The 13,808-nt window shown below is 34.6% G+C and overlaps 2 protein-coding genes across 2 annotated transcripts; both read right to left on the reverse strand.

The window, feature by feature from the left end:
• Positions 1–1,816: 1,816 nt before the first annotated feature.
• Positions 1,817–6,005, reverse strand: LOC123215134 (protein argonaute 7). The gene is made up of 3 exons (XM_044635205.1): positions 5,358–6,005; positions 3,552–4,788; positions 1,817–3,399 (listed from the first exon to the last, which is right to left on the reverse strand). Exons 1-3 carry the CDS (start codon positions 5,698–5,700, stop codon positions 1,941–1,943), a joined length of 3,039 nt encoding a protein of 1,012 aa, XP_044491140.1. The 5' UTR covers positions 5,701–6,005; the 3' UTR covers positions 1,817–1,940.
• Positions 6,006–9,814: 3,809 nt separating this feature from the next.
• LOC123214372 (ethylene-responsive transcription factor ERN1-like) lies at positions 9,815–10,975 on the reverse strand. Its single transcript, XM_044634112.1, has one exon. The coding sequence runs from the start codon at positions 10,973–10,975 to the stop codon at positions 9,815–9,817; it is 1,161 nt and encodes a 386-aa protein (XP_044490047.1).
• Positions 10,976–13,808: the final 2,833 nt, after the last annotated feature.

Consider the following 13,808-nt stretch of genomic DNA (forward strand, 5'->3'; position numbering starts at 1 on the left):
TTAGCCCTTTATAAATAATAATGTAAGGGAAATCCTAAACCCATTTTCCTTCATAATTTCTTCAATTTCACCCGTTATTTTCTCAGTAACCAAACAAAACATAACACAAAAATTTTCCATATTTTGTGACCCAGTCCAGTCCCATGAATGAATAATATCAAAGATGAATTTGCCGATATCTATCACCATGTTCCATCACCATCACATCTGTAACATCCAATTCATGGCGGCAGCACAAGTTGCAAATTTGGAGCTATGGAGCAATCATACAACACATTTTTATTTGTACAATCGGATATTTATAGCTAATAATATAATATTTTTATACAGTGGGAGAAGTCAGTTATTCGAAGGGTTGAAAAAAAAGAAAAATAATTATTAAATATAATAAAAAAATAAATTTATTAATAACTCACTAAATTTAAACTGATATAGTGTAAATTTAAATTATTTCAAATTAAATACCAAATTAATCAATAAATACGTAAATTTCACTTTGGTATGGTTTTCATGATTTATTATGATATATACAAGAGGATGAGTCGGAAGAAGAAGATGGATGAGACGAGAAGAGGGGGAGGACAGTCAGGCAGAAGAATCAAACAACATGATGGGAGCCACGTCAGAAAGCGGTCCCATGATCCTGTCAAAACCCACGTTTACTTCTCAGACTTTGTGTCTTGTCTTGTGGCTGTGAGCGTGTACCACTCGAAACTGCTTCAGAAAAACTGAGTCTGAGAAAGAGAAAACATTAACATATTATTATTATTATATTTATATAATATGAATGTATTGGCCATGAGAGAGAACAGAAAGAAACAAAGCTCAAGAGACAAAAGGGGAAGTCGAAAGGTGGACTACCAGTCTCCTTTACTGCAAATCCCATCTGTTCTTGGCTCTTGTTTTGTTTCATTGTGTTTCTTCTTTCTTTTTTTCTACATATAAATAAATAATTTTTATCAGTTACTCACTCACAACACAACTACAGTTACCCTTAAATTTCTGCTTAAACTTACAATTCATTTCTTCAGTCTCACAAATAGTGAAGATGCTTTATTTATTGTTTTCTTTTTGCTTCCGAATAATAATAAATCATCTCTGCCTCTTTACATGCATGAAAAATAAATATAATAATAACATATGAACTGACAGATGTACAGTCATGTGAGATTTTCAATCTTTTAATCAGATTTTTGAATATCCTTTTTCATTTATAAACCCAAAACTCTCCTAGATCCCATCTCTGCCCTCTGCTTGTTCTTTTCTTTTCAGTGACTAGTCATCCTTTCAAGGACCTTTTACTTATCAACAGTAATCACAATCTTTTGTTACTTTCAGAAGAAATTGCATGGCAGGCTGTCATAACTTTTCCTTCGTTTTATGCCTTCCATAAAGTTTAGTCAGAACAACAACAACCTCTTTCATTTTTGTGGACAAGGTAAATCAGTTCCTTCTTTTTTATGCAATAGACTCTTACTTTACCAGCATTGACTGGAGTTTTCCACATATCACATTAATCAGAAGTCAATGAAATTAATGTTCATCATGGAGCCCTAAAGGCATCTTTTTTTTCTTCCCCATGATTAAGATAAAGTAAAAATTACATATGGGTATTCTATATTGTTTTGTTCATAATAGAATAACAGATAGTGGGGTCATAAAAATTAAAAGACTCCATTATTAATTTAATATATCTTCAAATTATTTGTATCTATCTACACTGAAGTGCAGGCCGGTTTGCCTTTTTCTTCCCATTAACTCAGAAATACATATAGATATACGTACCCTTGCCTTTTCCTATCTCAGAATCTTAGACTTATTTAACTGCTTAATAAATTTGCTTCATTTAATTAGGCCTTCAACTTTTACATTGAGAATTTGAGACATGCATTTCAAAGTGTACATAAAATTTTAGATATGCAAAGTTGGTACAAGAACAATTAGCAGTAAAACATGAGCTTTTTAACATTCTCACTAAGTTTGGGTAGCGGGGTTGCCTTTGGAGGGGCAGCTCGACAGATGGTGGAAGAACTTCCCATGAAAGTTGAAGACTCATATCGCTCAAGGTAAAGTCTGCCTCTGTATGCAGCCAGGTGGGCATAATAAGCAGGGGGCACCAAGGAAACAGGCTTGGTGCATCTCACAAATGTGTAGCAGAGATTGTAGACCAACTTTTGTAATTCATCAGAAGTAAAATGGTTATCATCCCATAAGATATGGTAATGAGTTGGCCTGCTTGTTCCCTTCACCCCCCAATGACTACAAAGATAGAAATCAAATTCCCTTGGGTGAGTTATCACAGTATCTACAACTGTCCCAGGGGGAATGTTATCATTCGAAAGCTGGACTTGAGTTGAAGACGGATCAGTTTCATATGGAAACAACCTTGTGTGATGTCTCTTTTGTACCACTACAAATGTAATTGGAGGATTATAGCCAGGAAATTGTGAACAAGCTTCTTTAATGGATTGCAATTCCTGATCAAGCACCTTGTAAAATTGCGTTTCACTTACCCCATCTCTGAAGAAGATTATTCTTTTTGGGAGCTTCTTTTCTTCATGGTAAAAGTCATCTAGCAATTCTCCAACCATTGCCCCAAGATCCTGGATAATTTCTTGTCTATGTGTTTGGGACCTCATCCTCGACACATACTTGTTTGCTGATGGCCAATTCATGCTACCAACAACAGCAACAACGGATGGACTAACATCATCTAGGGGATGTGGATGAGTAACATCTGCACCCATAAAGATCACTGGCTCATCAAGCTGAAAAAGGCGAGGAATCTGCAACGGTAATGAGTTGTACAAAGCTACTGTGCATCCACCAACTTTGGCATTGATCTTGAGAGCCAAATTTGCTAGAAACTGTGAACTCAATTTGCTGAGGTTTGAGTACAAGCAACACTGGCTTACAACCCCAACACTTGTTTCTGCTATTCGCTTCAAATCTGCATATCCTTTGTGCTTTCGCTCCATTATACATATCAGTAGCTGGAGATTGTTTGAGGCAGTTTCGTGGATTTTCTTCAGTTTAGATTCCAGGAGAGAGACATTGTTAAGCACTTGGGTTGGTTCAAACTGTGGGCTGCAAATTGTGTTTTTGTTAAGAAAGATACCCAATTGCTCACACCTCTGAGATAGCTGATTGATGAACTTTGGAATGCAGGCCTTCTGATCAGGGGTGCCACCGAAACTTATCAGCGCCCATCTTTCAATTTGGGTTCCTTCAAAGACATGACTATCGAGAAAATTCCACTGACGATCATGGCGAGAAGGTACTAGATCTCTTATGTGGCCACCATCACCGAGCTTTAGCTTGGGAGGTTGGAGAATTCTCCCTTTTAACCTTGTCATTTCCCTTGAGACATGGAGCTTGAATTCGCTTGCTCTGTTATCACTGTCAAGAAAACACTTTCAATTGTAAGAAAAAAGTCCAAGGAAATTCTGGGAAATTACTAAGACTTTTGAAGATCAAACAGTAAAGATCAACTTCCATATTTTTATCCAAAAAAAAAAAGAAAAATTCTTTCTAATTAGTAATGAAATTACCTTGGACCAACAGGTCCCTGCATCACTCCATCTATAATGGCTTTTCTTTCTTTTGGTCTTTGGCAACCCATCTTTAGTATTCTTGCTGTTTGATCGTCAGAAAGCTTCCCAAGAAACTTCTGGCCTTCACAAATCATACAAAGCTCCATGGGAAGATAACATGGTTTGCTCCTACTTATCTGCAAACAAGGGAGGTTTCGGAATTGTATATTATAGTTGTAGTGATCCTTGAAATAACTCACAAGCCTTATATTCTTCCCATCCCTGTCTGGAAACCAGAGGTTTTCAGTGGCTTCCTCTGTCAATCCATAAACCCGGTATCTCTGAACTGTTTCTCTATGGCAAACAAAAACTCTGATGTTCTTCAGTGCCTTCTCCACTTCTCTCTTTTCTTCACCACTCAAGCACCTAGTCTTCCTCTGATGAAGGTCTTTAAGAAACTCAAGACGCTTCTGCAAGTATGGAAGTACTCCAATGCTTTCATGGAAAGCACTCACAGAAGAATCCACATTGAGAGCTAGTCCTTGTTGTGTTGGTCGAAGGCTCTGAAAGAATCCTCTCAATCCAACAGCTCCTCCTCCAATTTCTTTAGTCCCTTCCATTGAACTCGAATAGAGTGATCTTCCCACAGTTATGCACTTCTCACTTGGAGTCTCCCTCAAGACAACATCCAAAGCATGGAGATAGTCCTGAGGAAGTGGGATCCAATCATCACCTTCTTTGCTCAAGTAGCTACTCAATTCCTTCCCATCAAACTTAGAAACAAGTTTGATATTTATTCGAAAAAGTTTAAGCTGTTCCTGCTTCTGTTTCAGATCATTGAATTCTCCATATGGCGACCAGGACTTGCTAGATGGTATTGGGAGGCTAATGAAGAATTCAAGCCTATCATTTTGGAATTCAACCGCGCTGTAAAGATTCTTTCTGCCATCATAAGCTGGATCAGCGCCACAGAGCACAGCTGAGTTGTTTTCTACCAGTTTTTGTTTGATTATTCTTGCGACCTCCTTGGATGGACTAGGAGACATTTCAACATTGTAATGGAAGATTCGCTGCGATGGATCAAATTTGACCAGAAAATGATTAGCAAGGAGAGATATAACTTGTCCATCTACACCACCGGAGTCTGGTCTCCTTGTAGCCACTAGTGCTTGTGTTTTTGCTTCCATAATTCTCCTTCCATCACCTCCTCTGGGGGCTACTTTGCTTCTCCTTTGAACCACCTCAGGCTCTGGAGCTGTTTGCATACATAGAAACAAAGTGTAACACAGTTGAACTTCTACATGTTGCCATATGTTGAACTTATTATCCAAGATGATACTGATTAAATACCAATACATAACACTGATTCAAACACATTCCAGATACTAGAGATTCATGCATCAGAATTGTCAATACATAAGATTCTGCTTATTGCCGAAAACTCAAACTTCGCATATTTAGATACTAAAGTTAAAAAATAAATAAATAAATAAATCAAAGTCATCTAAAGAATCCTTCTTTCGGGATAAGAAAGAATTTTTATGTATCACATACAAACTAATGAAATAAGAGTACGGTAAAAGGAGGCTACAAAAAGCACATAACAGAACCAACCTGCTTAGAATTAAAAAAAAAAAAAAAAAGATTCTTCATTAAGTTCATAGAATCCTATGCTTCTATGTGTTTTTGACATTTTGTTTCTAGAATTCAAGCTAAAACCATCCATGCATTTAATAAATACAAGCATGGAAGGAAAAATGAAAAGAACAAGAGAAAGAATAAAAAAGAAGACATGGTTTTGGAACTTGATATATGTTTGAGTACCTGGTGAAATTGTGACAACTGGAAGTTGGGTATCAGAGGAGGTAGCAAGAGGAGGATTATTGAGCTTACATGAAGGTTTGTGGAAGTGGGTTTTTGATCTAAAGTTGTGGTTTTGAGGGAGAGGTGGAGTCAGAGCTAGTTGTAAAGGTATAGGAGAAGGTAAAGGAAGCAGAGCCGGGTAATATCTTGGGTTGTACTGGTTTTGGTTCCAGAATCCAAAATGATTAGAGTATTGAAACAGATGATGCTGATACTGATGCTTATGAGGATTGGTTCTGCCTCTGAAACTCCTTGCCTTGGTGGTGCATTTCTTGGTTGCATTGGGGTCTTCTGTTTCTTCCATGACTTGATTAAGAAAGAAGCAAGAGTGGGGTATTATCAGAAGTTATGAGAATACTTATGAAAGAAACAGAAAGGTTCAAACTTATCATATCAGAGGAAAGGTCTTTTAAGCAGAAACAGTAGGTATTGCAGAGAGAGAAAGAAAGATGTTTGGGTTTTAGTTGCCGAGGTTCTTTGTGTCTAGTCTCTGATTCTTATTAAGGAGCTATGATGGTACTGGAGCTGAAGTTCAGAGGCAAAAGAGAGTAACCAAGCTTGCCTAAAAGAAAAGTTAAAAAGGGCACATCAATGAAGGGGTAAGTTTGAGACTATTTGGAATTTTTTGCAGTCTTTGCGTAAATAAGCTAAGAGTTAAGTTAAGATACTGATGCATCCCCTTTATCTTCCATTGACTACATGGCAAATATATAAGCCTAAAGTAGGCTTTTTCTTTGGCCCTTTTATTTTGAAGTCTTTTGAAGTCAAAATGAGGTGGGAAAGACTTAAATTTCATCAAAAGGAAATATATACTTTTGCTGATGCTGATTGCACTTTCCCGTGTCAAATGGTCAAATTTTGTTTAATAAATTTGATTTTAATAGCAGTGTTGAATATTTTTAACATCATCGTGTTCATCACCTTCATCAATATCATAGACTAATTTAAGATCCATGAAAAAAGTTTATGTTTTACACATGTTGTTGGATTTATTGGGACACAGTTCTGCAGACGTAATATAATATTTGATAATATATTGTGGGTGGGAGACATGCAGAAAAGCATCAGCAAATCGCACAATTTCAAGTACAGCTTTAGTGTTTTACTGAATCAGAAATGTTGGTTTCTGTTTAAAACCCACCTGCAAAATAGATAGAGGTTCAACGACAAGCAGAATTTAATATTGAAAAAACCTTCATTAGGCTTCATCTCTTCTGTTCCACTGAGCTACAAAGAAAACCTCCATGAATGGTTCTCTTCTTTACATAGAGACTCATACTATTCCAGAAACAGGGGCTGATTATGAATGTTGAAAGTTGATTGAATCCATTGCTGGTTCAAAGCCTCCCTTTTGCCTCAGCTTTTGTGAACATGATGAATGGTAGTGGGGATTGAGAGATGGGCCATTGAAGCACTTGGGAAGGTGGGTTCGTATTTTTATATATAATTTTACAGGATCAACATTGTTGGAATGTGATGACAGGACAATATGATTAGTGTGGAGCCTTGGATTTTCAAGATTTGGACCACAGCAACCCACCATAGTCCACTCTGCCTTCTGTTTATGAAATTTTCAACATATGACAAAAATACATTAGATTGGTCAGACCTTTAGAGTTTCTAAATTGACACATGACAAATTCACCTTCATTAAGCCAAGTTTCTTAAAAACAACCCTCACTGAATTGCTGAGACTTCAATCACCAACCCACCTACTATAAAGGCTTTGTCCTCTGTTGCTTTCTTCATCATAAGTTTGAATAAATGAAAAGACTGTATTTGCTTCGATTCATTTCTCTCAAGAATATTTCTTTTGGCTAAAAAATTCTAGGGTTTATTTCTAAAGATCTGTTTGTTTTGTTTCCAGCCTTTGAAGCTTTGTGGTAGAAGATTAACCAGCGAGGTGTGAAGGATGGAACTTTGACTAATGACTGGCTAGGGCATTCATTACTAAGATGAAATAAATATAAAACAAGAGAGAAGGACAAATCCCAAGTCAATAATAGATCAGAGGCCTAATGGGATAGGACGTCCGAACTAGTCTTCTTCTCTATTTGTTTTTCTTGGGATAGAAAACTCCGATTCAAGGTAAGAAACATCTTTGGGACACCCATCTCCTTGTTCGAATGAGTTCGAGTAATCAAGATATACAATTAGCTTTAACAACAGCGGTAAATGTTGTATTCTACCCGGTGTCACTAAGTGAAACTTATCTCCTTACTTCACAACCATGCATGATGATACTGTTAAATGCAATTATTTTTTACTAGTTTAATTAAAATAAAAATAAATTATAAGAATCTTATTTGAACATCCTCATTCAAATACACATCTCATATACACTATTTTTTAGTATACTTTATGTTTCAACATAAACTAATAACGTATAGTGTAGGTTTTATGATTATCAGATCGAATTATGTTTAAAATTTTTGTATGCATTTATTTTTTTTATACCTTATTTATCTCATATCAAATTTTTAACGCGGTTATTATAACCTAAGTTGTACAATATTTTGAATTACGTAAATACATTAGATTGATTTAATGAAAGGGATGATTTGGATTTATTTGAGATGATAGAGCAAATCATCTTTTCAGCTTTGTTGCTATATTCTTCACCCATTAAATACCTTAAAATCAACATATGTTTTATGCATTCAAGAAAATAAAAGAATTGAGAAAATTCCTTGGAATGATTTTAGCTAGCTCATGGAATGAATCAAAATCTGACAGATATAAACCATTTTACAATTTTCTAATTTTTTGTTCAAGTAGGTTAACGTAGTTTTCATGTTGTGATGGCTTTCGGCATTGATGAGATGTAAGGTAAATCTGGTTAATTGAATCTTCATTGGAAATGAAAGCCTGTGTTGGATTTATGCTCGTAAAAGGAATTGCAGCTCAAACGCCACTACTCTTTTACTGCATTTGTGAATCTGTGATCCAACAAAGTTCAGAAGCTTGCTTCAACAGCGATTGTTTTCTATCTGAAAGATATCAGTAGTGAAAAAAGGGAAAGAGGAAAAGAAAATTAAAGTGGCTCAAAAGTTAACAAAACTAGTAAAATATTAAAACTTTCAAGATAAAGACTTGAGTTTAAACTTCTATCATGCTTATAAAATTTTGACTTACTTTAAATTTACTCATACAATAAATACAGACGGATCCCGGTTACCCAAAAATAAAAAAACAAAAAGAAAGATAAGGTCCTCCTGCCGACATGATTCAGGCAAGTGGGTTTTGAAAATTTTTACACCAGAAAGATGAAAGTTGGATTACATGTATGATTATGCAAATCTTGAAGATCCTACAACTTAAAAAGGATCTTGACTATTGAACTTACTATAATATCATACTAACGATGATTTACATGGACAATAATGATAATTATTATTAGTATAATCTTGTAGATTGGATAATTACTCTTAATTGATTATCCACTATGAGCATATTGGTGCACTTGAAATGTTGACTGCTTTGTTTAAGGAACGTCATTTATTTGCCATATATTTTATCCCGGAAATGAAACAGATGAAAACTAGTCCTGGGGCCACTCGAGCCTACGGTCCCTTAATATCAAGAATTAGATTGGCCCATCCCACGAGATCAAGACGGATAGGACTATCACTCCAATGGGTTGAAATGGGCCCTAAAAGGGCCTAGGCCTGCACTCCAAGTCTGGGCCCTTGGGACTAAGCCCGTATTCCTAACTTTAATCCACATGGAGTAGACAAATATAGCGTCTAAATGATATCTCGAAAAATATAGGGGCTATGTCAACGAAAAGTATGTCCACTTTACCAACAATACATATATACAGAGAGTATGCAATTTACCCGTATTATTTATTATAAAGTACCCGGTACATAATATTCATTAATTCTTTAGCAGCCATACTCAAGTATATCAGTATTTTATAATATATGATATATATTTTATAATATGATACGATACAATATAAATAAAAATGATATATATCATGAAATGTATTATAATTAATATTATATAATAAACATATTATACGATATGTATTACTGATACGAATCGATATATTTTTTTTAAAAAATGATAATATAATAAAAATATAAAAAAAAATTAATTATGATATTTTTTTAAATGATAACTTACCTATTATATTTTTTATTATTTTATTTTTTAAAAACTGTATTATATAATATAATATGATACTTAATATATAGTATATAAAATTAAATTTTTGATATATAATATAATATTCTATCTTTAACATCTTGACCGTGAATGTGTCATACATAAATTTGCCAAGGAAAAAGTTATCTATGATTAAAGGACTGCAAAATTTCTTTCTAGTTTCTGCATGCATGTGCTTTTGGAAAATCAACATGATATTAACCTAATTAATTATTGAGGATCTAATATGAGTTTCTATGTATCCACTAAATGGAGAAGCCGATTGGAGAAAGATCTAAAGAACTCCAAAGAGAGACCTGATCATCAAATTCCTTGGTGGAAGAAGAAGAAGAAGAAGAAGAAAATGTCGATGACGACCCTGTTTCTGTTGGTGCCCGTGGAGTCCCAACTTGTTCTAATTGCACCATCTCTTCTAATAATTCCTTCTTCACTTCATTGACTCTGATCAGGTTAGTCGATGTATGCACTTCAGGCTTGCCTTTTTCTTTGAGTTTTAAACACTCAGATACCCCATTGAAAGCATACAGCAATGCTGAGAAATTACGTTCGTACTGCATCCTCTTCATTGTCTCTGTTAGCATTGTTGGTTCAGGATCCTCATGATCAATTTGATCGTCCTGTTGCATTGGCTTCATAATCTCCTCAGCTATCTCAAATGGAGAACAATGACGAGAGATTCCTAAATCATCTACAAATCCAAAATCCAGCACTTCCTTATCAATCTCTTCTTCAACTACTTCTTCCTTTGATTTCTTCTCTTCCTCATGACTAATGCTATTGCCAGCAAAGCTGCTCCAGTTATCTTCTGCATTAGTACTGAAACTTGTGTCAAAACAATCCAGCATGTAATCATTAGTAATACTATCACTATTTTCAGTATTAATGGTGCAATCTTGATCTGGGACGTTGAAGAAATCATCAAACTGGCAACTACGAATATGATCTTCCATAGCATTTGCCGTTTCTTGAACGTCCTGCTGGCAAACAGGTGAAGCAGCAGTAACCATTGAAGCACTGGTAGCATTAACATTACTATTCCTAGCTGTAAGCCGGAGCAAGAGAAGATTGGTGATCTTCGAAGGAAGCACAGGCTTTGAAGATGGTGAACAAGGCCAGAAATTTGTTCGAGTATTGGCTCCACGAAGCAAGCAAGCGGCTTCATCATAAGCTCTTGCAGCTTCTTCAGCAGTATCATAAGTGCCCAGCCAAACTCTGATCTTCTGTATAGTGTCTTTAATCTCAGCCACCCATCGCCCTGAGGGTCGCTGTCTCACCCCAATGTAACGTTTTCTTCCTCGTCGAACTCCACGGAATGCTGCCGCCGCCGCCGCCGCCTTCTCCATCACCTGGCTCCAACCCATGTTTTCATCATTAATTTCCTTCACTTCGTCATGACCTTCAGTCATCTTTCTTTTACCCAACATATTCTATTTCACACAATTGCAGCTGGTGTGTTACATTTCAGAGATATGAAATAGATATTTATATGAAAGAATAAGAGGAAGCGTGATTGCGAGGGATCCAGTCAGGTAGATTTCTACTGCTTGTAGCTACTTGTTTGTCCTTCGTATAATTCGGCTTTTGGGTTCCCTTTCATGGGTTGTGGAGAATTCAAGAACATATATATAGATATAACTTCATGCTTGACCCTGTCAGCCTATTTCTTCTGGAATTATTTGCAATTTTAAAGTGAATTACACAATCTCTACAATTCTCTTCATGATTCTGCTGGAGTTGTAGAGTTTTGTCTTTTTTAATATATTAACAAGTGATTCAAAATATTATTAGACTAGGTATGCTGCCAATAGAGTTTGGGTAAATGAATTAATTTGATTATGGATTCTGACTTCTAATAAATTTGCCAAAAACGAAGTGCCAAGGAGAGCGACAACTATAATATAAAAAGGCTTTGAAGAAATTCGCAGCATTGTAGAAACCAATACAGTTAAAAGAGACATTTCGTAGGATTGTGCTTGTAATTGTCTGATTTCACGTGAGTTCATCATTTTCGTGGCTTACAACGTAAACAAAGAAGGCCGAATCACGATGTCCCACCCAAACTTTAATGAACTAACCATCTTTCATTCTTAATTTTCTATTATTTTAACAAGATTTTGTTTGCAATTTTAATATTTAAATGATAATTTCTTTTTTCTATTTTTATTCCTTATAGTACATAGAAATTATATTTTTTTCTTTTCAACTTTTTTCTCATTTTCTAACGATTAAAAACCACATAAAAAGAGTCAAAAAAATCGATGATAAAATCGAAAAGGAGAAGAGGTGAGACAATAACAAAATCAAAGAGGACATTGAACCGCCTACATTACCATGGCTCTTGTCATTATTTTTATCAATAAAAATTATATGTACCTATTTTAAGTATATAAATAAGTATATATTTGATGTATATTATCGTATAAATGTATGATTTTAAATTAAGAATATAATAACACAAAATTATGTGATAACACAAATAAGTATATACTTATTTGTATATATAAAGTGAATACGTATAACATTACCCCTATTTTTATTGTACTCTCACAATTATTATCGTTATGTTTCTTATCGCCATTGCTGAAATTATAATTTACATCATTTATAACCGTCATCACCCTTCCTTTTTAGTCGTCTTCAAAATCACTATCTTAAACCTCATTTCTTTGTCCATTTACATCACCGATATCAAGCTCAATATAACAACAAAAAAATTCGACAAAAAACTTGTTTATTAACCCTATAAAAACTGAACAATCACTAGTGGGGAGAAACAAGAACCTAGGAATCTGGGAATCGAAAATTTTATTGTGATACATTATGTTTAGGTCTTTCAAATCCTGAACGTTTATAAATGACTTTTAACCTTTCACCATTTAGGCCAATCTCTGAAAGCAATTTTTTTTCATTATTGATTTTTATAAAAAAAAATAGGATTAATTTTATAAATATTTTTTAAATTTTTTTAGTACAAACTGGTATCTAAGTTTAGTAAAAATGATGATTATTCTTGAATTTTTAATTAAAAAATTTAATAAACCGATAAAATATAAATTTTTTAAATTTAAATGGTAGAAAATAATAATTTCGGCCTACAAAGAAATGAATCCAAGCCATCAACATCAAACTTCTGATAGCTTTGTAATTATTCCACGGTACACTTTTGTTTTTCACATGCCGGGTCTGGAAGAATGTATTAGAACACCGTTAAAAATATGGTTACTGAACCAGGCAGGATAAGAAAATACACAGAAAAGCAGACGGTGTTATAAGAAGATCTGTTTGGCAGGGAAAGTCCAATGGAAGAGACAATTGCAGCCCCATAGCCCGCAATATTATTCTGCAGTCTGGGATTCTTTCTTTGTGTCGTTGCTTTCACTCTTCGAAATTACCACCATAATTATTGATTAGTAACTTTTTTTTTTAATTTATTGCCGTAATGTTAGCTCATTAACTAATTAATAATAATTAGTTAGCTTGCCTTGTTCCCATATAATAATAAATAAATGGCCCATCAGGAGGACCCACACAATCTTTAAGCCAAAGAAATCATTAAATTTGGATAGGATGGTTATTAAATTGAATACCTTGTGTTCTTTTTTTTATATATGAAGGCGGGAGGACTAATTTTTACCCAAGTTTGTGTTCCTAAAGATATATCTATAAAATTTAAAAAATTAAAAATCTCACATATTCATTAAAAATCTCAGGTATAATTAAGAATAAAATTATTATTTAATAAAAAATTTAAAATTTTATTACGTTTATCCTCTCAGTTTAAAAATCTCATAATTTATTCATATCTAAAGTTTGAAAAATCAAAATTCTCTCTCTCCCCTCCCCTCCCCCCCCCAAAGGTTTGCAAACTGTTGCTAAAGACAATTATCTTCAACAGCGTTGACTCTCTCTCTCAGCTTAAATCTCTTTATCGATCACATCCCAACCATCGGTGAAACATATTTCCTCCGACGAAGACGAAAACGATTTTGTCTTCGTCTGAGATAAAGATGACTGTCAGAGGTCTCAGATTTGTCTGAGACCTCTAATAGTCATCTTCATCAGAGAAACCTGAGACCTTTGACAGTTATCTTCATCAGAGAAAATAAGTTTCGTCGGTGATTAGAATATGATTAATAGAAAGAGTTAAGCCAGGAAGAAGAGTCAATGCAGCCAGAGACGACAAAGTTCAGTATCTCCAGCGATGGTTTGTAAATCCTAGGGGTAAAATTTTGATTTTTC

This window comes from Mangifera indica, chromosome 4 (genome assembly GCF_011075055.1).
Source record: "Mangifera indica cultivar Alphonso chromosome 4, CATAS_Mindica_2.1, whole genome shotgun sequence".
In the NCBI taxonomy this organism is placed as follows: Eukaryota; Viridiplantae; Streptophyta; class Magnoliopsida; order Sapindales; family Anacardiaceae; genus Mangifera; species Mangifera indica.